The following is a 26,132-nucleotide window of genomic DNA, read 5'->3' as shown; positions in this document are numbered from 1 at the left end:
GTTGTCCGGATGGATGATGGCCCCCTGGCTGAGGGAGACCTGTTCCTGAGGGATGCACCAAGGAGACACTATCAACAGACTTACCGGGACCTTCTGGGCCAATGGGGAGCCAACAGAAGAACCTCTGCTCGTTCTGCAATGATCTTGCGAACCACTTCTGGGAGAAGCAGCAGAAGCAGGAAGGCGTACAGCAGACCAGTGGCCACTTGCAGCAGAGGGTATCCTTCCCCTCTGCTCGGGGAGTGTGGAAGTGGGCGAAGAAGTGGGGAAGATGTGCATTCTCCTGATTGTCAAACAGGTCAACCGTCGGACTCCCAAATCTCTGGGTAAGTTCGAAGAACAAGTCCGAATGCAGGTGCCATTCCGAATTGTCTATGGTGGTCCTGATCAGCTAGTCCACTTGGGTGTTGTCCAGTCCTGAAATGTAGTCTGCCCGCAGAGACTGAAGATGTAATTCAGCCCATCTGCCCAAGGACTCCGCTTCCACCGTGAGGAAGCGGGAGAGCATCCCCCCTTTTGGTTGATGTGGGCCTTGGTGGCCACATTGTCCATCGTCAACAGGATGTGGTGATGCTGAATGTGCCGTTTGAAGTGGCGAAGGGCAAGTCTCACAGCTCTCAACTTGAGCCAGTTGATGTTGCGGGCTGATTCTTCTGGAGACCACCTGTCTTGCGTCACCTGGTTGTCGAGATGAGCTTGCGTCCGTCGTCACCACCAGTTGCTCCGGTTCCTTGAACTTGAGACCTCTTTCAACAGCCAGAGAGAGCCACCACCCCAGGGAGCACCTTGCTTTTGAGGAAAGCTGAACTAGTGCTGTGGAACTGCTCCTGTTGGCCCTCTGGTGAGGTAGCAGGAGCCACTGGAGAGTCCTTGCATGGAGGGCTGCCCAGGGAACCACGGATATGCAGGATATCACCTTTCCCAATAATTGGGACAGACGAACCACCGGCACCCTTCATGCTCCCTGTACCTTGAGGATCAGGACCCTCAGGCTGGATAACCTGTCCTGTGATAGGTAAACCTTGCAAGCTAGGGTATCTATCACTGCTCCTAGGTTAAGAGCCTGGTGGTCAGCTCCAAATGGCTCTTCTCCAGGTTCATGGAGAATCCGTGTGCTTGGAGACTCCTCATGGTGGTGCAGAGGTCATGAACCGCCTGCTCCCTGGATGACAACTGTAACAGGATGTCATCCAGGTAGCAGACCAGTCAAATTGGCCTTCTTCGCAGGGCTGCTGCTACAACTGAGAGAATTTTGGTGAAGGTCCTGAGTGCTGACGACAGGCCGAAGGGCATGACCCTGTACTAGTAATGTCGGCTAGTATAGGAGAACCTCAGGAACCTTTGATGATGTGGCCAAACTGGAATGTGTAGATATGCCTCCTTTAGGTCTACTGAGGTGAGAAGATCCCCGTGCCTTATCCCCGCCAGGATGGTTTACAGAGACGGCATCTTGAACCTCCTGTACTTTATGTGATAATTTCTTGAGGTCCAATATTGCGTGCCACCCCCCTAGGTTTTTTGGAACCAGGAACAGGATGGAGTAGAATCCTCTTGCCTCCTGGTCCTCTGGCACCGGCCCTGTCAGAGGATTGGGAATACGACCTATTGAACTGAGGGATTGAACAAGGAGTCAGATGCCCAAAAGGACTGCTTCCTAAAATAGGGGCGGGACTTCCTATCCTGCTTCTTTGCACTGGTGGGAAGAACCTTCTTGTCCTTGGATTCAACCAAGATCGAATCCAAAGTCTCCACAAACAACTTGTCCCCTTTAAAGAAGGCAGCTGCGAGCTTCCATTTCGGCCATATCCACCTGCCAGTGACAGGGCCAGAGAAGGCATCTAAATGTTATCTTAGATGCCAGCGCCCTAGAGGCAAATTTGGCTGCATTCAATGAAGCGTCAGCCGAGTACTGGGACACTGCAATGATTTTATTCAAGTCTTGGCGTAAAGGTGTGTCTTCTGCTGGCAATTTAGCCAGAAGATCCTTCAGTCACAGGATGGAAGCCCTATTGAAGAAGGAGGCAGAGGAAGAAGCCTTAATGGCCCAAGCAGCCGCTTGAGAATTTTGTTCCAGGCTTTTTCCGCCTTCCTATCCTCTGACTTGAGGCCCTCAATGAGGTCAGCTGGAAGAACTGAATTAAATGTCAAGGAGACCACAGGGGAATTTACAGGGGACAGTTTTGAGAATATTCTCCAAAGAATCCTCTACCGAGTAGTTTTTTGTCCCCTCCATTGGGAGCAGCTAAGGAGTCCAGTTCCATTGATGTTGTACCACGTCTAAAAACAGTTCAGGCACAGAAACCAAATCCTGGGCTGGAGCCTGCTTCTTGAACATATTGTTCCCTGGATTAGGAGTGTCCGCTCTGGGAGTTCCCTGACCAGCCTGAGGGGCACGCCAAGTTGCGTGATGACTTTAGCCTTATGCAAAATGGACTTGAATGTAGTGGGACTAAATAAACTTGAGAATGCAGGGGTGTCAGGGGGAAGATTTTCGTCTTCAGACAATTCCTGGTCATCCTGATCCTGCTCATCGCCAACAGAAACCTCACCGATGACAGAGGATTCCAGGGATGGATGCCTCACCCTGCTAGTGAAAGCCACAGGTTCCTTCCTGCACCCACCCACTGATGGAGCATTCTGGAGCTGATCAGCTATGCCCTGTGAAATGGCATGTGCAAGCACCTCCTGCATTTCAGAGGAAATCACTAGACCCCTGTCCTCCATGGAGCGATGCCTGGCTCGAGAAGGTGGGGGGAGAAGGTTCTGGGCCTGAAAGCCTGGGAGGGGACTCGGGAGGGGAGCCAGGCTCTGACCAAAGAGAAGGGCCAGGAGAGCTGGGGCCCACTACTGAATTGTCTGAGGATAAATCTAGCTCCTCTCCTCCCCCCTCTACCCTCTGAAAAGGCCCAATGGGAACAAGTGGGGGATCTCCCTCCTCCCAGAGCTCGGCTGTCCTGCCTTGGCGTGGAGGCAAAGGGACTGCTTCTACAGAGGCCTTGCCCTTCCCTGCCATCCTGCTCCTCCCTTTGGCCTTGCCCCTGGTATTGGCCTCAGGAGGGCCAGAGCTATCGTGACCTGAAGTCGCAGTCTGCTCTGAAGCGGTGGTAGGCATCCTGCAGGCAGATCCAACAGCTGGTGGTGTGGCAGAGTTAGAAACCAAGGGAGGAGTGCATCCTTGCCGGGACTCACAGCCCAAGCACGCTGGAGAGAGGAAAAGCCCAGCCACATGGTCCTGGCAGCCTCCGAAGCCTTGTGGTCGCTCATCAACTCACTGGCGCTGCTGCTGAGTGGAGGCTGTGCGGCAAGCCGTCAGAGAGGTGGGAGGACCAGAGGAATGGCCACGTGGTGGCCAAAGCAACGCTGCTGCCAGGAAACTGCTTTTTAAAAGCTTGGATGGCGGCGGTGCTGCTGGCACCCACGCACCACCTGGGAGCGGTCCTCCCCAGGAGCCTAGCAGCGCTGACCAGCGGCACCAAGAAAGCGTGTGAAGCAGAGGCTCCTGATTGGTCGCCACATGCTGAGGGAGGTGTTCCAAGATGGCGGACGCAGCCATGTCAACTGCAAGAGGAAAACAAAAACAAAAAACCTCCAAGCCAGTCCTTTTAGAAACTTTCAAGCCGGGAGAGCTGTTTGCGGTATGAGACACCCACAGTTCTTCCCAGCCAGTGAAGCCTCTGCGCTTAAGGCACAGAGGCAAGCACTCCCCTTGCTAGCTCGCTCCTCTCCCTCTCTTACCTCTCGACGATCATCACACAAAGAGAGAAAAGGGAAAGAATAATTTTAAAAAAACACACAACAAATGGGGGCAAAATAAAAAATAAAATAAAATAAATCTTCTAAATTGTAGAGTCCAAGCTGAATTAATTAAAAAAACAGCTAGAGCTCAGTTAAATTAGTCCTGATGGACAGACTGAGTTAAAAATCTGGTCTTAACAAGGAGCAGAAGGCGTAGCCGAAGATTCTGAACTCAGTCTTTGGGCAATTTAACCATGCTTGGACTCTCAAGCAGTGCACAGGAAAAAAGAAGCTTGATAGTTCACAGGATTAATGCTATTTGGAATATTAGTCACGGATAAAAAACAAAGCTATCTTGTAAATAACACTGAAAATGAAGTGAGACACTGAATACACACATAGCTCTTGCATATATACATTCACAGACCAAGAGAAATAATGGAGAATTCTCTCTGAATATTCTATATTCAACAGCCAATTAATCAGTATAGTATTAATAATCAATTAATCAATATAGTATAGAAACCTCTTAACTATATTTCTAAAGTTAACAATGTGTCCATTCACGCAAAGAGATTTAAGATGTTCCATATTAAATTTAATTTACTAAAGGAAGTATTTTTAAACAAAAATGATGCAAGCAAAATACATACGAGGTAGCCATGGAAAACCCATAAAAACTATTTCGAATGCTTCTGAGGCTTTCCAGCTATGAATACCCAGTTTTAATGTTAATCATAAGCTACTTTCATTATGCAGCTATGGAAGATATAGATAATATGATCTGCAAAAAAACTAAATTCACTGATTAGAACTTCTTTTCCTAAATGTAATAATGTCTAGATGCTTTAAGATGGCAATTCCCAGAATTCCCAGCTAGCAGATCTAACAAAATTAAAGAATGCAAGGGTAAAAGGTTAGCTCAGAAATTCAAGAGGGCGGTTTCCTTTCACACTACCAAATTACTTACTTGTACACTTAAAGGTGCTGTCATCTGCAGTGCCCCCAGGTTTGCTCCCGCATAATATGGAATCATTAGATATACTATAGGATGAAGCTTAAATAAAAACAAAAGCATTATGTGCAGGAACAGAAAACATCAAATATCATGCCACTGAAATACTTTCCTATTTGTAACAGATTAACAGAGTTGGAAGGGACCTTGTAGGTCATCTAGTCCTTATATCCTCTATATAAGTTTAAGGAGTCCTATCTTAAAGCAGGGAAAGTACCTTCTATGATGACATCTTTGAAATTTTTACACAGAAATAACTAAGAAAAAATACACTTCGATGTACAATTTACCTTGCATAAAAACAGGAACATTGGTTGCATTAAACAAGATTTCTCCCTTAATTCTTTCCAAACTTTATGATATTTTGCTGCTCTTTCCATTGTTTTGGTTTCAATATTCATATCCATAATATATCCCTGAAAAGGTAAATTCAGGTGGGTAAAAAGCTGTTTCATGAGATTATTAAACTAATTTCCCAGAATATGAAAAAGGTAACTATTTCTGCCGAATATTTTTATTTTCTGAATTAATCAATGGAATATTTACTCTTGTGAATAATAAAAGCACATATTCTAGCCCAAATGAAAATAATTGCATCCTAATAACGCTGTGTTTCTCACTTTCAGAACAATGACAATTAGAATAGGAAAGGAGTTATATTTGGCAACAACTGTAGTGTATAATCTACATAAATGTGTAATTTCTAGCTGGGGTGGGTTCCGCCCAGCTTTACTGCTGGTTTGCTTGTCTGTGTGCTTTGTGCACAGTGTGCGCTTTGCGTGCTATATGCACACATGCACAATTCAATTAAACTTGTTCTGTGCATGCGTAGAACTTAAAACAAGATGGCGGTGCCAATGGCGCCGATCAGAGAACCAGTTGGGGGCAGGAACCCATGCCACCATACCACTACTGGTTTGGCCGAACCAGTAGGAACCCACCTCTGATTTCTAGGTAGTTATCAAAAGACATATATCATCTTCTCTATCCTAAGCTCTATCTAATTTCACCAAGATTAGGATGCGTGTCACCTTTCACATGTTTCTGAATTCCTGTCAAGTCAATAAAGAGGAATGATGACTGCTAATACTGGCACAGCGAGAATGGGACTAAGCCTTATCGCCATTTCAAGTTGCCATAATAATTAGCTTGTTTAAATGTCAGAAATCTCGGCCAGCCTGGTCTCTGAAAAATGGATTCAAATTGCTGATTTCTCCATATTCAAAGGGCAAAACCAGATAATTCCATTAACTACCAAATAACTTGAAACTACAGTGTATTAAAAAAAACATCTACACACCCGTTTAAATGCCAGGATTTTGAGATGTAAAACTCAGACCAACATAAATCACTTCAGAATTTTTTCACCTTAAATATACAAGTAGTGCTTGATTTACAACCACAGTTTAGCCCATAATTTCTGTTGCAAAGTTAGATATTTATTAAATGAATTTTGCCCCACTTAACAAACTTTCTTGCCACAGTTGTTAAGTGAATCACTGCGTGACCCGTCAAAACCGCGGAGGACAAAATCGCGATCGACGAAAGCGCACGTGACGTCATCACAGCGCGACGAAAAAAAATTAAAAATTGAAATAAAATTAAAATTAAAGCAAGCCGATTCACATAAAGGTAAGGGTTAGGGTTAGGTTAAGGGTTAGGGTTAGAGCATTAGCGTTACGTTTAGCGTTAGGTTAAGGGTTAGCGTTAGGTTTAGCGTTACGTTAACGGTTAGGTTTAGGGTTAGATTTAGGGTTAGGTTAAGGGTTAGATTTAGGGTTAGGTTTAGGGTTAGGTTTGGGGGGGTTAGGGTAAGGTTTTTGCTTTATTTTTACATTTTTCGATCACAGCGCGATGTTTTCGTCGCGCTGTGATGACGTCAAATGCGCGCTTTCGTCGAGCGCGATTTTGTACTCCGCGATTTTGTGGTGGAACTGAATCACTGCAGTAGTTAAATTAGTAACACAGTTGATAAATGAATCTGGCTCCCCCCTTGATTTGCTTCTCAGAAGGTTACAAAAGGTGATCATGTGATCCCGAGGACACTGGAACTGTCATAAATATGAGTCAGTTGCCAAGCATCTGAATTTTTATCACATGATGGAGATGCTATAACAATCATAAGTATGAAAAATGGTTGTAAGTCACTTTTTTCAGTGCTGTAACTTCAAAAGATCACTAAGTACAATACAACAGAGTTGGAAGGGACCTTGGAGGTCTTCTAGTCCAACCCCCTGCCTAGGCAGGAAACCCTATACCCTTTCAGACAAATGGCTATCCAATATCTTCTTAAAGACTTCCAGTGTTGGGGCATTCACAACTTCTGAAGGCAAGCTGTTCCACTGATTAATTGTTCTAACTGTCAGGAAATTTCTCCTCAGTTCTAAATTGCTTCTCTCCTTGATTAGTTTCCACCCATTGCTTCTTGTTCTACCCTCAGGTGCCTTGGAGAATAGTTTGACTCCCTCTTCTTTGTGGCAACCCCTGAGATATTGAAACACTGCTATCATGTCTCCCCTATTCCTTCTTTTAATTAAACTAGACATGCCCAGATCCTGCAACCGTTGTTCTCCACTTCCCTAATCATCTTTGCTGTAAGTCGAGGAGTACTTGTAACATATAAGCTGTAGAATTCAAATGAAAAACAAACTGAATTTTTTAGGGAAAAAATAACAATGAAAAATTAGAATAATTTGGCTGCATAAGTGCACATATCTTAGGGATGTGGCTATTTTAACCAATCACATTCAAACTGAAGTTAAAAAGTAGTCAAGTGACTCTGATCAAGCCTGCAAAAAGTTCAGCTGTTCTAGTGGGATTTTTCTGACATTTACTCAGTTGCCTCTTTCAGCAAAAACCATTCATTGTCTGTAAAGAGCATCAAAAAGCATCAAAGAAATCCCACTGTTGGAAGGAGAAATGTACAAGAAATTTTTCAAGGCTTTGTATTTATCAGTGTTTCCCAAACTTTTGACATATGTGTACCCCTTCTATAATTTTCGTAATGCTGAGTACCCCTCATAAAAAACATATGCTTTAATAAAAATCAAAATACATTTATTTTTTATTTTTTTAATACATATGCAAAATAAACAAAAGTTATATTATAAAGAACATTAATTTGATTCAATGAGGATGAAATTGTTTATGTTGAGATGACAGATCATCATAATTTGGTTCCCTGGTTGTTAATTTTAATCTGAGATGCGGGTTAATTTTAACCTGAGCTGCGCGAAGCATGCGCAGAAGTTCCCGCCATAATGAGTTGCGATACGATGTACGATGGCCCCAGTTCCCATGTAAAAACTGCGATACGCGCCTATTTCTTTCCTTGTTCTGTGGGCGCAGCTAAGCACGGTGCAGTGGATATTCCCACGTGATTCCCACCAAACTCCGGTGCAACACATACCCCCACCAAACTCTTCCCGTACCCCTGGGGGTACGTGTACCACACTTTGGGAAACACTGGTATATATCATGGAACAGTGAAGTCACCAACAAATTGAAAAAAATGGCACCATCCATTACCAAGAAATTGATCTCTCTCTAAAATTGATGGAAAAACAAGAATACTGGTCCAAAAAACTGCCATGAGGCATACGGCAATATTAAAGAAGCTGCAGGAATTTCTGGCAAGTACTAATTGTGTATTACATGTGATAACAATCTCCCATATTCTTCATATGGTCAGAGTTCTTGGATAGGGACAGGATGGAAAGACAGAAGCCTTTCCTCACAACCAAAAACATACAAGCTCAGATATATTTTGCAAAAACCTACACAAGTCTGACAAAAACATGTCGGAAAATATATTATGGTCTAATGAGACCAAAGCTGAACGTTTTCATTATAATTCCAAAAAATATGTTTAATTCAAAAAAAAAAACCACTGCACATCACCAGAAATACACCATATCCACAGTGAAGCATATTGGTGGCAGCACTATGCTTTGGGACAGCTTTTCTTTAGCTGGAACTGGGGCTTTAGTCCAGGCAAAGGGAATTAAGAACAGTTCCACATATAAGTCAATTTTGGCACAATATTTTCAGGCTGCTGTTAAAATGCTAAAGATGAAGAGGAATTTTACATTTCAATACAACAACGACACAAATCAACAAGAGAATTTTGGAATGGCCTAGCCAGAGTTCATACCGAAATCCAATTAAAAATCTCTGGGGTGAGTTGGAGAAGGCTATGCACAGGAGAAGCCCTTGAAATCTGATAGATTTGGAGCACTTTTACAAGGAAAAATTGGCAAAGATTCCCAGGGCCAGATATGCCATGCCATCCTACACCTCCCCCTCCTCCCCCCAAAAAGACTAAAATATTTATTTCCAAATTCAATTGTACAGTTTATATGTTTATTATTATAGATGGAAAAATTATGAAAGTATTTATCTTGGTCTGATTTTTTTACATCTGTGTATAGACTTTTTTTTCAATTATATGATCTCATAACTGTTATTAATAATATGTATTTATAACAATTTTTCCCTACTGTTGACAATATACTTGAAGATTGCTTTTTTATCATCCCATAGATCCATCTTATCTTACAACGGTCCTACTTCTTCTTCCCTCCCTCCCTCTTTCCTTCCGTTTCTTCTCTCCTACTCCCCTTCCTTCCCTCCCTCCTTCTCTCCTTCCTTCCCTCCTTCCTTCTCTCCTTCCTTCCCTCCTTGCTTCCCTCCCTCCTTCCTACCCCCCTTTCTTCTCTTTCTTCTTCCTTCCGCCTCTCCTTTGCCTTCTCTCCTTCCCCTTCCTCCCCTTTACCCTTCCCCTCTTCTTCCCATTCCTCCCCTTTCCTACTCTTACATTCCCTCCCATTCTTCCTCTGCCTTTCCCTTTCTCCTATTCCTCTCCTTCCTATCTTTCCTTCTACTCCTCCCTCCATCCACTCTAACCGTTGTTGTGTTTACATATTCTCCTCTTCAGGGGATGACCTGGTTCTCTTTTTCTTTTCTTTTTTCCCCTTATTTGAAAGTTATATAAAAAAGGCAAGATTTACAAAATACAAGATACAAAAATAGATAAAGCTCTTTACATATTTTCATCTCCCATTGCTCATCTCGCCTTACCTAGTATGAAACTAGGTTGCTAATTCCATGCAGGTAGTTATAACGGATTACCTATCAGCTTTTCAAGTTATTCCAACGTTGTGGTCTAATGGTGTTACTCAACGGTGAATTCTCACCTCTAATACATTTCTACTCTCATTTGTCCCTCTGTCTTTGTGTATTGTTTATTTGAGTTGTTGCTTAGATCGTTTTAAGTTAGTCAGCTATCTCCTTTTATATCTGAATCCTCACTGTCTCATCAAGCCATTTGTACAATTTCTCCCAGACTTTATAAAAGTCTGTGTCTTCTTTATCGTTAATCCGCCCAGGTTACCATGACTTCTTTCACTCTTTCTGCTTCCATTTTTCGGATCAGCAAGCAGTTATATATTTTCGAGATTAATTTCTGGTCCTATTAAGATTTTATCCAGTTCCTGGTCCTTGTCCTGAAAGCCAAATTGTGCTAGATCTGATTTGTATTTATTTTGTATTTGAAAGTATGGCCACCAATCAATATTTATTCCCATTTCAGCCAAATTTTCCCTGGAATTTAGTCTATTTTGATCATCTAACAGCTGTTTGTAAATAACATTTTTGTCAAAATTTATCAAATTTGGGTATATCAGGGCTTCCGTCGGGGATATCCATTTGGGTAGTTGGATATAAAATTTCCTTCTAATTTCCAGCCAATCCTTAATCAGTACCCCTCTTAAATGGTGTCTTCTAAAATAATTGTGGACTTTATTTCCCTCACACCATAAGTAATTGTGCCACCCGCATTGCAAGTCGTGGCCCTCTATCGTTAGGATTCTTTTGTTGGTTAACATTACCCACTCTTTTATCCACATTGTTGTTGCTGCTTGATGATATGCTTTCCATTCCGGTAGGCCCATTCCACCTTGCGCTCTTTTATCTTGAAGATGCTTATATTTTATTCTAGGCTTTCTGCCATTCCACACAAAATTTCGTACCATTTTATCCAAATCGTTATAAAAAAAAAATCCTAATTTGACGGGTGCCGTTTGAAATAAATAGAGAATTTTTGGCAAGACATTCATCTTGATTACTGCGATTCTTCCCATCAATGATATTTGTAGCTTCGACCAATTTTTTAAATCTTTTTGGATGTTTCGTAATAGTTTATCATAGTTATCTTCTTTTATAGAAGAGCATTTCGCAGATAGCCAAATCCCTAAGTATTTGACCTTTTTAGTTACCTTTAATTCCATTGCTTTCTCTAGTTCTTCTATCTGTTTTTTGGGAAAGTTCTTTATAATCATTTTTTCCTTATTTATTTTTAATCCGGCCACACGCCCAAAGTCCTCAATGTCCTTCATTAATTTCGGTCCCGAGATTAGAGGGTCTTCCACAATAAAGACCATGTCGTCCGCGAAGGCCTGTGTATTATATTGTTCTTTTTTTATGGTCAAACCCCTAATTTCCTGATTTAATCTTATCTGATTTAGGAGAACCTCTAATGACATAATAAATAGTAATGGGGAGAGCGGACACCCTTGTCTAACACCCTTTCCGATTCGTACCCTCTCTGTTAATTCTCCATTAATTATAATGTTTGCTGATTGCTGTGAATATATAGTTTCTATAATCTTAATAAATTTGTCGCCGAATTTCATCATTTTTAGTTGTGTGATTAAAAAATTCCAATCTAAGTTATCGAATGCTTTCTGCGCGTCGACAAAAATTAATGCTAATTGTTTCTCAGATCTTGTTTCGTAGAATTCCAAGGTGTTAATTATTATTCTTGTATTGTTCCGAATGTGTCTTTTAGGGAGAAAGCCGTTTTGGTCCGAATGGATATTTTGATTTAATATTATTTTTAATCTTTCCGCCAAAATTGATATAAAAATTTTGTAATCCGCGTTTAACAAGGATATAGGTCTATAGTTTTGAATTTTACTACTATCGGCCTCTTCCTTTGGTATTAGGGTAATGAAAGCTTCCCCCCATGATTTTGGAACCTTACCATTTTGTAGTGCCTCATTAAATAATTCTAATAATTTGTCTTCTACGGTATTTTGGAGTTTTTTATAGATTTCCGATGGAAGCCCATCTGGACCAGGTGTTTTATTGTTTTTTTGTTTTTGAATGGCCTTTTTCAATTCCTCTTGTGTAATTCCCTTATCAAGCATCTCTCTCATCTCCTCCGACAAGACTGGAAGTTTCTGTTCTATTAGGTATTTTCTGATGTCTTGTTCACTAATTTCGTCCGGTTCATATAGTTTCTTATAGTAGTTCTGTACAATCTTTTTCTTTTCCCCTATTTCCTGTTTCAAGTTCCCCTCCTCGTCGCTCAGTTGTTTAATAGTTCTTTTTGCCTCATCTTTTCTTATTTTGTGAGCCAGCCATCTCCCAGTTTTATTTGCATGTTCAAAATAGTTCTGCTTCATTCTCTTAATGTTTTGTGCTACTTCCTCTTGAGAAATCAGATTTATTTGGTGTTTAATTAACTCTCCTTTTTCCCTGTATTTAATATTGTCTGGCTCTTTCTGAATCAGCAGTTCTATCTCTCTTAATTCTTTGTTCAATATATTAAGTTTTTCCCTATGCATTTCTTCTTGCTATATAGGCTATTGATGTTCCCCTCACGACTGCCTTCATCGTATCCCAGACGTTTTGTATTGATGTCTGCTCTTTACGGTTTTCTTTGAAAAAATATCCCAATTCCTTTTCTATTGATTGTACAAATTGTTTCTCTTGTAATATGTTCTGGTTTAATGTCCACCTAGCTTTTATCCTTGTCTTTCCTTTCCATTGCCATAAGACTGGATGATGGTCGGCCCACTTGTTTGTTGTTATTTCAATATTTACAGTATCCATAAGTAGTTCCGGGTTTGACCAGACCATATCGATACGGGACCAAGAATTATGTGGTTGAGAGTAGAATGTGTACTGTTGTATCTTGTCATTCATTGTTCACCAGACATCATAGAGGTCTAGTTCCTTCACCATATTTGCATAGTTTCCTTCAAGTACTTTTCTTGTGTATACCCTTGTAATCCATTTTACCGTCTACTACTGCGTTGAAGTCCCCTAGAATACATATATTTTGCCATTTTATTTCATTTATCCTCTTCTGTAAATTTACATAGAATCTTTCTTGTTTTTGGTTTGGGGCATAAATTCCAACTAGTAAAAAAAATTTCCCACCATTCGTTATCTCCACCATTAATATTCTACCCTCTTTATCTGCATATATTAATTTGGAGTTCAACCATTCTTTTATATACATCACAATTCCCCTTTTTCTAGTTTGTGCTGATGAACAAAATGCTTTACCTAATTTTGGGCATTTCAACAGGTTATTATATTTCTCTTTAATGTGGGTTTCCTGAAGACAGATTACATCTAACTTTTGTTTCAATAAATCCAACAGTACACGTTTTCTTTTTGATGTTATGTTAAGACCATTTATATTTGCTGATAGTATATTCGTTTCCCATTCCTCAACTCCTTTACATGTTGTTTGCTTTGAGGGCACCTTTAGATTTTGTCTCAATTGGTGACCTTGCTCTTGATTCTTCTCTGCCATATCTCTCTCGCTCTCTGACCTCTCTCATCTCTCGCCCCTCCAGTTGGGATTCAGTTATATCTTCCTGTCTTCTACTTAAGGTTCCTTCTTTATTAAACCTCTCTTCATCTGCAAATAAAAGTTCCTGGAATTCTTGGGGCTTCCTGGGAGGAGCCTACTGGTGGGGGCAGCAAAAAATCAGCTGCCTCCGAATTCCTGGCTACGTACCTGTTTAGAGGATCTTCCATCTGACGTCTTATCAGGTTTTCTTATCCTTCAGGCAAGAAGGAAAGAAGAAACTGTTTTGCTGGCAAATGCTCTTCGATTTTTGCAGCTTTTGTGCTAGCCCAAGGCAGAACGGCTGTCCGTGCTGGGAACTTCAAACTGCCTTGTGCAGGACAAAGTAGGTCTCTCCCACTCTGCTCAAAGTTTTGTTTGATTTATTGTTATCACGAGCTGAATCCGTTTACTGTGGACAATAATTGCTTATCAACATTTTAGCTTCTTTTCTTTTTCTCCTCCGAAAAATTATTTACTCAGAGGCTTTTAAAATGGCGCCGAGCAGGCTGGTTTCTCCGGTAATAACGAACACTTTTTGCTAATCCTCAGAAGAATTCAAAACAAAAGAGATTGCTTATCATTTGTTTTGGTTTCACAATAGAAGAATTTTACTCCTTCATTAACCTTGCTTATTTGGAAGTTAAATGGTGATGAATCTGCTGAATGGTCTTGTTACAATGTTTACTCACTGAAAGTTTTGCCAAGCCTTAAACTTCAAAATAAAAGCCTCTTTACTTAAAGCTGCATATTCAGGCAATAGAGTTTTATTAACTGCAGGCAGATAAATTTTGAAATGGCCTCAAAACCAAATATTAACTTGAAGTCGTCACCCTCTACTTCCAGGGGCACATCCTCAGTGCCTGGCACAAAGCTGCAGCCTCCGCTTCCTACACCCCCTGCTGGGGATGTGTTAACGAAAGAATTTTTCCTGAGTAATCTAAGCGAGGCTCTTAATGCACAGACAATTAAAATGGAAGATAAGTTTAGAGATAATAGAGAGGTGGTAAAGCAGGAGAGAAAAGAGGAAATAAAAGAAATGAAAGAAGAAATTAAAAGTGAAATAAAAGGACTTAAACAGGAGCTGTATGAGAAATTTGATGCTAAGGTTGATAAAATTAGAGACGACATGCTGAGTCTTGTAACTGTATTAACAGAACATATTTCTGGAGTGGAAGATACTCTAGAGGTTCTTAATGATGCCAATGCTAACTTGACATTGAAAACAGAGGTGGTGGAACAAAAAGTGGAAAATGCTGAAAAAGAAATTATTATGATACAGTACCGACAAATGGAGTTCGCATTAAGAGTAAGGGGGCTGCGTGAGGAGAAACAGGAGAACCTGAAACAGATCCTATCGGAAGCTTTTGACCGCCTGATGGGAAGACCAGGGACCAATCAAGATTGGCAAATTGACAAAGCTTACCGCGTTAACTCCTGGCTGGCAAAGCAGAAGCAGCTTCCTCGAGACATCGTTATATATTTTACTACAAGAGAGTTTAGAAATATGGTACTGCAAGCATCTTATAACACTAAGCTTCAAATTGGCGGTCAAGACCTGGCTGTTTTGAAAGAGATACCACCTCAAATGTTAAGAGCCAGGAGAAACTACGCTTTTTTGGTCGAAGAACTCAGAAATCGTCAGATACAGTATAGATGGGATGCACCATTCGGCATCATATTTACATTTGATAAGCAAAGGTACCGCCTCAACTCTGTATGGAAAGCCCGAGATTTTTATTATAATATATTGAAGGCCGGACACCCTGCACCATCTGGACCTAGAGAAAGACCACAAGAAGGACAGGATAGACAGCAAACTACACAACCACCAGACAAGATGGAGCATCTCTCTTCTCTAGAAGTGCAAGGTGCTATGGAACCAAGACCTAGCCGCATGACTACTAGACGTATGGAGAAACAAGCTAAAAAGCAACAGCATCAACAATCATCGGCCATCGATCAAGGATCTACAACAACAAATCTGGAAGCAATGGGAGGAGCTAGACCTAAGGTTAAACAGGCCGTGCAGGAAGCTCTAAAAATGCTTCAACCAACCAAAGATGACAACTAAGATTTTAACATGGAATGTCAACGGACTGAACTCTCCACAGAAGAGGAAGAAAATATTTCATTATCTCAAACAGTTTAAGAACGATGTAATTTGTTTGCAAGAAACTCATATCAAGTCAACTGATCAAAAATATTTGATCAACTCAAAACTTGGTCAACATTTTGCAGCTTCTGCTATGGAAAAGAAGAATGGTATAGTTGTATACTTAAGAAAAGATATGAAAGCTGAATTAATAGAAGCAGATCCCTTCGGAAGATATATTGCTTTAGGCTTAATCTTAGAAGGGAAAAAGACATTACTTTTGGGAATTTATGCTCCCAATCAACAGCAAGATAGATTCTATAGAAATCTTCATGCTAAATTAGTACAGTGGGACTATAGTTCCTGTATACTATTGGGTGACTGGAATGGAGTGATAGACACTAAGAGAGATAAGAAGATTTCCCGCCTAAATACCAAGACGCGAGCAAAGTTACCCAAATCTTTCTTTGACATTATGGATGATTTTGAATTGAGAGATATTTGGCGAGAAAGAAATGCAGAGGAACGTGACTTCACTTTCTTCTCGGACAGGCATCAATCCCTCTCAAGGATTGATTTTATTCTAACCACTAATGATTTGCTTTCTAGGGTCAAGAAAACGAAGATTGCAGCTAGGATCCTTTCGGACCATAACCCAGTTTGGATGGAGTTGGGAAGGGTAGTGCAGGCAAGAAGGTCTTGGAGATTGAATGAAAACTTATTTAGATATGAAAAGTATATTAAGGATTGTAAAAAATTACTATCTGAATATTTTGTTTTGAATATGAATAAGGGTACATCTATGGAATTTGTATGGGACGCAAGCAAAGCGTATATGAGAGGAGTTTTGATGAATATAAATAAAACACATAGAAATAAGCAAGGGTTAAAACGAACAGAACTGGAAGAGGAAATTAAGAGAAAAGAGCTGGAGTTAACAATGAACCCAGACGATACAAAGGTTAAGGAAGCTATTAACATATTAAAATCTCAATTTGACATGTTGATCTCTGACCAGGTGGCTACTAATCTATTATATGCAAAACACAATACTTTTTGTAATGCAAACAAACCTGGCAGATGGTTAGCTTATCAGATTAGGAAAAAAAGGAAAACTCGAAATATATCTAAACTGATTTACAGAGGGAAGGAGGTGTTTCAACAGGAAGAGATTCAAAAGGCTTTCTGGGAATTTTTTACAGAACTGTATAAAGGGGATAAAATTAATGGTTTAGACATAGACAAATATTTAGACAAAGAGAAAATACCTTCAGTTAGAGAAGAACACAGGCAAAAATTGAATCAACCAATAACCTCAGGGGAAATCCTGCAGGTAATTAAGCAATTAAAGTCAGGGAAAGCACCAGTTACAGATGGCTTGACAGCGGTTTACTATAAAAACTTACAGTTAGAAATGGTAGAACCTCTTAGAGAATTATTTAATATGATTCAAATGGAAGGTAAAGTCCCTCCATCTTGGAAGACAGCGTTTATATCTTTGATACCCAAAGAAGATCAAGATACTACTCAACCCAAAAATTATAGACCTATTTCATTACTGAATGTAGATTATAAAATTTTTACTAAAATATTAGCAAATAGGTTAATGTTGGTCACTCAACAATTGATACATACGGACCAAACAGGTTTTATACAAGGGAGACAGATGAAAAGTAATGTTAGATTAATTATTAATGCATTAGAATATTTGGGAAAGAACAACCAGATCCCTGCTGCGTTTATATTTTTGGATGCTGAGAAGGCCTTTGATCGAGTTAACTGGCAATTTCTGTTGAAGATACTGCAAAAAATGCAGATAGGAGATAATTTTTTACAGTCAATTAAAGCAATATACCAACAGCAAACAGCACAAATCATAGTCAATGGAAGTCTAACAGACTCTTTTCAAATTGGAAAAGGTACAAGACAGGGCTGTCCTTTGTCCCCATTATTGTTTATTATAACTTTGGAAGTATTGTTGAATAAAATACGGGGCTTGGATGGTTTAAAAGGGATCAAGATTAGGCAGCAAGAATATAGAGTCCGCGCTTTTGCGGATGATTTGGTCATAATATTGGAACAACCGCAGGAATCCAGTATGGTTTTAATGAATATGATTAATCAATATGGTCAAGTGTCGGGCTTTAAAATAAACTTAGGAAAAACCAAAATATTAGCTATAAATATGAATATTAAACAAAAGGAAGAATTAGGAGTGATGCTAGGATGTGAGGTAGTTAAAAAAGTCAAATATCTTGGAGTTAACATTTTAACTTCAAATGGGAAATTATATAAGCATAATTATGAACCACTTTGGCATAGCATACAGACAGAGATGAAAAAATGGGAGAAATTGCACTTATCTTTGCTGGGTAGGATAGCAGCAGTGAAAATGAACATTTTACCAAAATTTTTATTTCTCTTCCAAATGTTACCTATACTTAAAAAAGATGCGAACCTTTTAGAATGGCAGAAGGGTATCAACAAATTTGTGTGGGCAGGAAAGAAGCCGAGGGTAAAGATGAAAATAATGCAAGATGTACGTGAGAGAGGAGGATTGAAACTACCTAATTTAAAACTATATTATGATGCAGTGGCATTATCTGTAATTAGTGATTGGATTCATTTAACCAATGATAGAATATTGAACATTGAGGGACACGATCTGGTATTTGGTTGGCATGCTTACCTGTTATTCAACAAAAAATTGGATAAGAACTTTAAAAGTCATATTTTAAGAAATGCTTTATTGCGGGTCTGGAAGAAATACCAATATAAATTAAATGACAAGATACCCATGTGGGCAATTCCTAGACACGCAATTGAAAATATGAATACAGCACAAAAACAGGACAGAATTACTTACAGACAGCTTCTTACCTCGGAAAGGGGGGTATTACAATTAAAATCTTTAGAGGTATTAAAAGAGGAGAAGGTAGTTCAAACATGGTTCCAGTATGGGCAATTACAGGCTAGGTGGAAAATAGATCAAAAAATTGGTTTTATTCAAGTTGAGGATAATCTGTTTAAACAAATAAGAGATCAAAGCTTAATGCATATAAAGAGGATATATAATGTATTAATACAGATGGATTCGGAAACAGAATTAGTTAAAGATTGTATGATAAAATGGGCTCAAAATATTGAGGAACCAATAATGTTGGATACATGGGAAAGAATCTGGGTAAGAAATGTGAAATTTACACAAGCTCAAAATCTGAGAAAATTTTTACAAGATGTTCTATAGATGGCATTTAGATCTACAAAAAAAATTGTACTTCAATGTCTTAATGATTGACAAATGATGACATATTTGTGTTTTTTTTAAAGAAAAATAAAAAAGTTCTGTTCGAAAAAAAAAAAAAGTTCCTGGAATTCTTGAGCTTTCTCCAAGGTGTCTATCCGGTACTTCTTTTCCCTCCATGTTACTAGCATTCCTTCCGGAAGGAGCCATCGAAACTGGATTCTATGTCTATTTAATTGTGAGGAGAGGAAGTTATATTTCCTTCTCTTCTCTCTAACTCTCCGGGGGATCTGCTTTAAGATAAGAATTTCTTTACCTTTATATGTTAATGAGTCCCCTCTTATTGTGCTTAGAATATCCTCTCTCAATTGTCTTCTTAGAACCCTCACGTGGATCTCCCTCGGAAGTCGATGACGTCTCACAAAGCTTGTGTTAATTCTATAAACTTCATCCAATTCGTTAATGACCTCATTTTTCGGCCTGTCAAGAACTAGAATTTCCCAGAATAGTCCCAGAATTTCTGCAATCAGCTCCCGAAGATCTTCATCTCTCGCTTCTTATTTTGTAGTCTCAAATAAAACGCTGATCTCTCTAATTCTAGGTGGAGGATGGCCTCCTCCAGATTTGTGTTTATGGATTCCTGTCTATCCTCTGTCTTATCTATTCTTTTTTCTGCTACTTCCGTTCTCCCCTTAACATTTTTGATTTCCTGTTCATTCCTTGACAAAGCTGTTTGGATAGCCCCTACACGCTCCTCAATCCTCCCCATATTATTTTTAACTTCACTCATTTCGTTCTTTACTCCCTCCAGGCCTTTGGTGATGTTTTCATTCATCTTCAATATTGCTTCCTGCAGAGAGTCCATTGTTACCTCCTGGCCTTGTGAAGTTGAGGCTGTCTTATCTCCCGTCTGCCTGCCCTCAGGCGACTTTTCAGGGAAAAGGGTGGCATACAAATAAAGTAAATTCAAATTTTCCCTCACCGGAGTGGATAGAGAAGTTTGTTTTTTGCTTCCTTTAGTTAAGGTTACTATTCTTGTTGCCATTTAACTTAATTCAGCTCTCCCCCTTTGATCTGTAGTTCCAGTACCTTCTAGCTGCTGTTAGAGTATTTATACAGTTCTATTACATTAATCCCTAAACTTTTTGAATAGTTTATACTTAATTAATTAATTGGTTAACCAATGAGTTAGGTATCTAGACAGTAATGTTAACAATATATCAGTTACCCAAGTCTATTATGAAAGTATTTATCTTGGTCTGATTTTTTTACATCTCAGTGTATAGACTTTTTATATCACTATATAAATATAGTCACCAGCTCCAAAATAAACTCAGCTATTTTAATATTTCCTAATTCTACCTAAAAGCTAATCTTTTATTAGCAGTAAGTATGGAGGAGAAAAACAAGCCAATCATTCAGAAAGCATACCTTCAGGAGAATCTTTTGTCCTTGAACTGTGGAGCACATCACTGGACGTTTTATGCTCAGTTCCTTCATTGGCTCAGCATTTAAGAGATCAAATTCTAAACTGACAATCAGACCTCCTGAGTTCTGGGGAATATGAATTAAAGCAGATAATTCTCAATTTTGGTTCATAGATCTGTACATGATATTTCTGTGCATTCCATTTATGGTGGTAAAAAGCTTTGTGTCATTCTATTTACTCAGAAGGCATAGCATAACAGGCTGATTATAAGACAAAGAGGTACATTTAAAAATATTCCTGCTCTGGAACAAACAGCAGCACAGAATTCTTGTAAAAAGTAAAGCCAGCTCTTTTCCTCTGCTTTACAGATTGTTTGATTGAACTTTTAAGCCCATTACTTTTGTTTTGGGGTTGCTATAAGACATCTAGTACTGTAAATTGCTTTTGTCAAAGATATATCTATATTTGTAAAGAAAACTTTGACCTTACCATATACTTCAAAATTCCTATTTCAGGATGAAGGAATGGCAGCTCAGGGAAAATGTTTTGAACTAGATGAATTAGCTTTTCCTAAATTAGAAAAAAAGTATTTATATAAAAACAATATCCAGCAGTATGTTGGAAGCATGTTCATTAGGTAGTATCACAATGGTGAATCTGCAATGAGCAGGTAAATATTAATGGATAATTAAGTCTCTCTTTATCCTCCACTTTCAGTGCAGAAGATTTAACTATTTGGTGTCAGTAGAAACTCTTTGTCCCAAAGAGCTCCACTTGTGTCTTCATTCTTCGGTACAGCAGCATCTCTAGTTGTTTACAGCTATTTTAACTAAGCATGTGATGACAATTCAAAGCATGGATTATTGCACAATCAATCATCCTTGACTGTAATCTTAGAAACGAAGACAAAGTAGAAACCCTCTGGTTGTAGTGTTTACAACCAGAGGGGAAATGATCAGATTCTTCTTGATTGTAACCGATACCAAATCTATCAACAAATTCTGATTCTAAAAAAAAGAAAAAGAGGAAAAAATCCTTGTGTGGTAGTATCCACCACTAATTTTGTTCTCCAAATAAGGCAGTTTTTCAGAAAAAAGGGGGCATGAGCACTGATCCTCAGCCAATCTCTAAAATATATCTACTTTCCATCTACTGCCATTTTATAGTTCCATAAAATGCAAGATTGTTGGTGAAACCAGAGAGCAATTTTCTAATCTGTAGTATGGAACAGGCTCCCTCTGAGATTCAGATGTTCCTGACCTGGTAGCTTCTTGGAAAGCCTGAAGACTTTATTCTTTTCAAGGGCATTAGGGCAAGGATATTAGCTGAGCCCAATATGTATGTTTTGGGGTAAATTTTATCTGAAACTTTTTTGCCGCCTTGGTAGCATTGTATTTGTTTTTGCCATTTCAAAATCACTGTAATCATCAGACTGAGTGCATAAATTTAAAATTATTACTTCAAAACATTAAAGTATTATTTGCATCAAATATTAATTAAAATTGAGAAAATTACTTATTTTCTTCTTATTTCTTTTTCCCCCCTGTATTCTTAGCTGCCCTAGGATGAAGTGGGTAGTCTCATAAATTCTTTATGTAAATAAATTAAATGTGAATCAAAAATATTGAATGAAATATTCAATTTTTCCTTCCTGGAAATATATTTAGCAGGAACATGAACAAAAATACAATTTTTCAGCTTTATCCATATCCATTTATAAATATGAAAACAATGTATAATTTGGCTCTACTAGTCTTTAGTTTATAACACACAGATGGCCATAATTTTGCTTGAAATGAGGGAACTCTGACATCTGTCTTAATTTCATAGGCATTACACCATATATTACTTAAAATGAATTCCAGGACCAGAAAATGACTTATTTCAAAGATGCTAATATAACTGAATACTTACATATTCTTCTTGTTCCTTATATATGTCTTGAAATATATTATCCTGTAGTACACTGATTTCTTTTTTTATTTCCACCATTTCAGACTTGCTGTAATTATCAGTCTACAGAAATTTTAAAATTACTACTTCAAAAAAATAGTCTTATTTTCACCAGGTAATATACCCACTATAAATTTGGTATACTACTTATTTTCTTTCTCTTCACCTTCCCATTCCTTCTTTTTGTATCTAAAATTACATTAATTTCCAGTCACCATATCAAATATGCTTTCTCCTTTTTCACCTGATCAAGTTAATACCAATTTCTTTCAGGTTTTCTTTCTTATTTACATATTGAAGATACTCTTGAGACAAAAGGTGATTCTCAGAAACAACATAGATTCAATTTCATGGCCAAATAACAATTAATAAGGTATCTGCCTCATAAACCACATATTGAAAAGGATTAAAAACATTTTTATTCATCTAAACAAAACAGTCTTATTATATGCTGCACTAGTTAGACTCGGCCTAAAGGTATTTTGTCCAGTTTGGTTCACCACAATTTAAGGAAGACAGCATGGAACTGGAAAGAGTACAGAGAAGAGCAATGTGAACCTAGAAAAGGACTTAAACAGAGATTCCCAAATTTTTTTGGTTTACTGTTTCCTTAAAGACTTAATTTTTGAGTCTCTAAGGATACTAATAATCACAGTACCATTAGGCCACAATATATATTTAGAAGTCCCCTTTATTAAATAGTTAGGTCCAAATTTAAAATATCCTGCAGCACCCAAGGCACAAGTATGGGAAGACTTGGAGCTCTAGAAGTTTACAGATTTATTCTCCTCGGCTCCAGAGAACCCACTAGAGAGGATCCAAACTCAAATCAGGAAAAATTTCCTAACTATAACATTAACAATATCACTTAAGAGTTAGATACTGATGTACAGTGCTTTCAACACTTTCTGACTGGTTTACAAATAACAGCTATTAAGCAGTGGCAAAACCTTATCTTGGGATTATAGATACTCCATCACCAGGTTTTTCAACAAAGGTTCGGCAGTCATTTATCTAGATGGAATGATGATTTCTTACCCTCAGAAAGGACTGAACTAGATGGCCTCCATAATACCTTCCATTCATGTGACTACCAGCCACTATCCAATGAAAGAGCTTTAGTCAGCTACAAAAATCAACAAAGCTGCATCATCATGATCACAAGACACAATGCCATCACTCTATACTACACTAGTGAGGCCACACTTGGAATACTGCATAAAAAAGATGCTAATATTCTAGTCAGTGTGTACAGAAGAGCAACAAAAATTACAAGAAGCTTGGAAATTGAACTGTATAATGAATGGTTAAGAGAAGTAGATACATCTAGCCTAACAAGGAGAACAATTAGGGATGACATGATTGTTAACGTCCAGTATTTGAGGGGCAATCAAGAGAAGAGTTGACTTATTTGCCAAACACCTGAGAGCAGGACAATGGGTGGAAGCTTGTTAAAGAGAAATCCAATCCAGAGAAAGTTCATGACAACAACAATTAATCAATGGAACAGCTTGCCTCCCCAAACTGTGGATGCTCTATCACTGGAGTTTTTCAAGAAAAGATGACATCTATTTGATCCAGATAGTATAAGGTTTCCTGCTCTGGGCAGGGTGTGGAGAAGACTTCCAAGGTCACTTTCAGTCCTATGATTCTATGTCTATGACACACAAAATGCTTATGTTTCCATAATTAAAATTAGGCTTTTTCCTTTAAAGTGATCTCTCTAGAGGTCAGAATGTTGTAAATATTAGATAATTCTAAGCATGTAGTTTCCATTTCTGTGGAATTTACTTATTCTGCTGAATTTACAATCTGGAACTTTCTCAATTAGTTTTATGATAGCTTTTATACCCCCAACAACATCAGCTAATGTGGCGGTAGGTGATGACAGCTGTTGTTAAATACAATTTGCAAAATACTTCCGGCCACAAAGATACCATATACAAATAAGGATCTGAAAGCCAAAATACTGGGAATGCTTATATTAACTGAAGATATGGCCACCTTAAATTTTCAAGACAAGAGGTATTAATGTGTGGTGGTGGGGAGAACTACTATCACTTGACACTGATTTATTTCTCAGATGTGTCTCCTTAGTCATTATAAAAAATTGGATGCTGAATGAAACAGACATTTGGATTAATCCTAGAAGGTGATACTTCCCTCTAACTAAATTTCTCCCTGGATACTTATATAGTACTTTTTTTCTTATTCAAGTTCTCCCTTCATGTTTCTTAATGCCTGTATGCTCCTTTTAACTCTTATCCCAATTCGACATTAACTGTACAATCAACATTGCACAGCTTGCCAATCTCATACTGTTTAATATATCCATTCAGGAGTCATGATAATCTGCTGCAAGACAAATGGAATATCTGTTGTTTTCAACTGAATAATCAATAATACATGAAGAAATTGTATACTTTCTCAAATTGCAATAATCAAGAACAAGGAGCATTAGCAATGTGAAACACTATGTGCAAATTAATTTGTTCAGAAATCTGCCATTTTTGTTTCTTTCCAACTTTGTTCTAATATAAATCCCTTTAAGCTTTCATTTAGGCTGGATTTGTTTGTATAAATTATGTCCATAACAACATTTCTCCAAAGCTAGAAAGCAACATTTTCTATGTCATCATGCACTATTTCTTATTGAAAATAAGAAATAAGAATTATCTTAAAACATCAAAATAGCATTTCCATACTTCTTCCAAGTTATTTCTTTCTCCTAATTTCAACCTCAGCTTAGCCTTCATGTTTTTCATTCTCTTCTTTATCAGTAACAAATCATCAGTATTAGGAGTTATATCTAGCCACTCCACAATCTGGTTTTTGAACTGAAAAAGAAAACACACTATTAATGAGAATCGATTTCTTCAAATGGTAAAAGCTCCTATACTTTGAGGAATATTACTCCTTATACACAAATTGCATTACAATGTAAGTGTTAACATTTTCAGATCACATTTTAAGTCAAACAAAAAGGCTGGGTATACTATTAGACTTATATGACTCATTAAATGTTTTTCCCTACTGAAGTTTTTGAAAAAGATGCATAAGTATCTTTTAAAAAGCTGTTAATAACTTTCTATATTGTAGGATATGATAAAGCAGCAGCTAGACAACTGACCTCACAACTTTCAAGATATTTTTGATTCAATGTATTTATGAGATCTTGTTCTTGAAGGATCTTCCACATAACCAAACTATACATATTTAAGATGATTTTTTTATCTTTCTCATCTAACTCCTGAAAGAAATTAGAACAATAAATATCTATAATAACAAAATTACAAAATGTGTTGATTTTTAAAATATGAAGTGCATTCTAAATGAAAAAATATGAGATTAATTTTTTTTGATGTAGAAAGTACACCATTCATAAAAAGAACTCTCACACATATAAATATCAACAAAAACATAATATTCTACAAAACTTACATCCATACTTCTTGATCAAGCAGGTTACAAGGCTGAGTATGGCAAAATGAACTCAATAAATGAATGCCAAGCATTCACATCTTTGTAACAGAATCAGACTAAAAGATAAATTTTGATCACATTTGCAAGGAAGCTGCAATGACTCTAATTTCGAGGAACAGTTGTAAATTCAGTTGGTACTTCAGTCACTAAAGAAACAGTCATTACCCAAGGACAACCCATATGCTATGCTATTTTTTACTGCTATAGTTAGCTTTATGATTTTAATATTTTATTACAAACACTGTAATAAACCCGTATTCTTACTACTGAATTAATTCATGATTTAATGTTTAGTAGTAGATGTCTTGAAAGGCAAGTTTCACTAAAAGCTGAAATTCACGTATTTTTATATACAGATGAGAAATCCCTAGCCCCTTTCTGCAAATTTGAAGAAAAATGGAGAAGCAGGTTGGAATCTTTTTCAAAAAACTAACAGCAACTTGCTTTGCATAAAAAGACCTGGGGTTTAACCAAGTTTTTAATCCATATAAAGGTAATGAGAGTATTCTAAACATCTTGTTACATTAAAAGGTA

General features: G+C 38.1%; 1 protein-coding gene across 1 annotated transcript in view; it reads right to left on the bottom strand.

The window, feature by feature from the left end:
• Positions 1-26,132, bottom strand: part of STK31 (serine/threonine kinase 31) — a 71,843-nt gene that overhangs the window by 10,819 nt on the left and 34,892 nt on the right. Inside the window, exons 13-19 of the mRNA XM_087714375.1 lie at positions 25,246-25,365; positions 24,821-24,952; positions 22,077-22,178; positions 20,652-20,732; positions 20,165-20,287; positions 5,041-5,166; positions 4,706-4,792 (exon numbers count right to left, since the gene is read on the bottom strand). Of these exons, the coding sequence (XP_087570501.1) occupies positions 4,706-4,792; positions 5,041-5,166; positions 20,165-20,287; positions 20,652-20,732; positions 22,077-22,178; positions 24,821-24,952; positions 25,246-25,365 (771 nt within the window). The remainder of the gene's footprint in view (positions 1-4,705; positions 4,793-5,040; positions 5,167-20,164; positions 20,288-20,651; positions 20,733-22,076; positions 22,179-24,820; positions 24,953-25,245; positions 25,366-26,132) is intronic.

The sequence above is a fragment of the Thamnophis sirtalis genome, unplaced genomic scaffold (genome assembly GCF_051295495.1).
Source record: "Thamnophis sirtalis isolate CommonGarterSnake01/CBP01778 unplaced genomic scaffold, rThaSir2_p1.2 scaffold_4, whole genome shotgun sequence".
Taxonomy (NCBI): Eukaryota; Metazoa; Chordata; class Lepidosauria; order Squamata; family Natricidae; genus Thamnophis; species Thamnophis sirtalis.
This window is presented reverse-complemented; position numbering and strand designations above follow the sequence as displayed.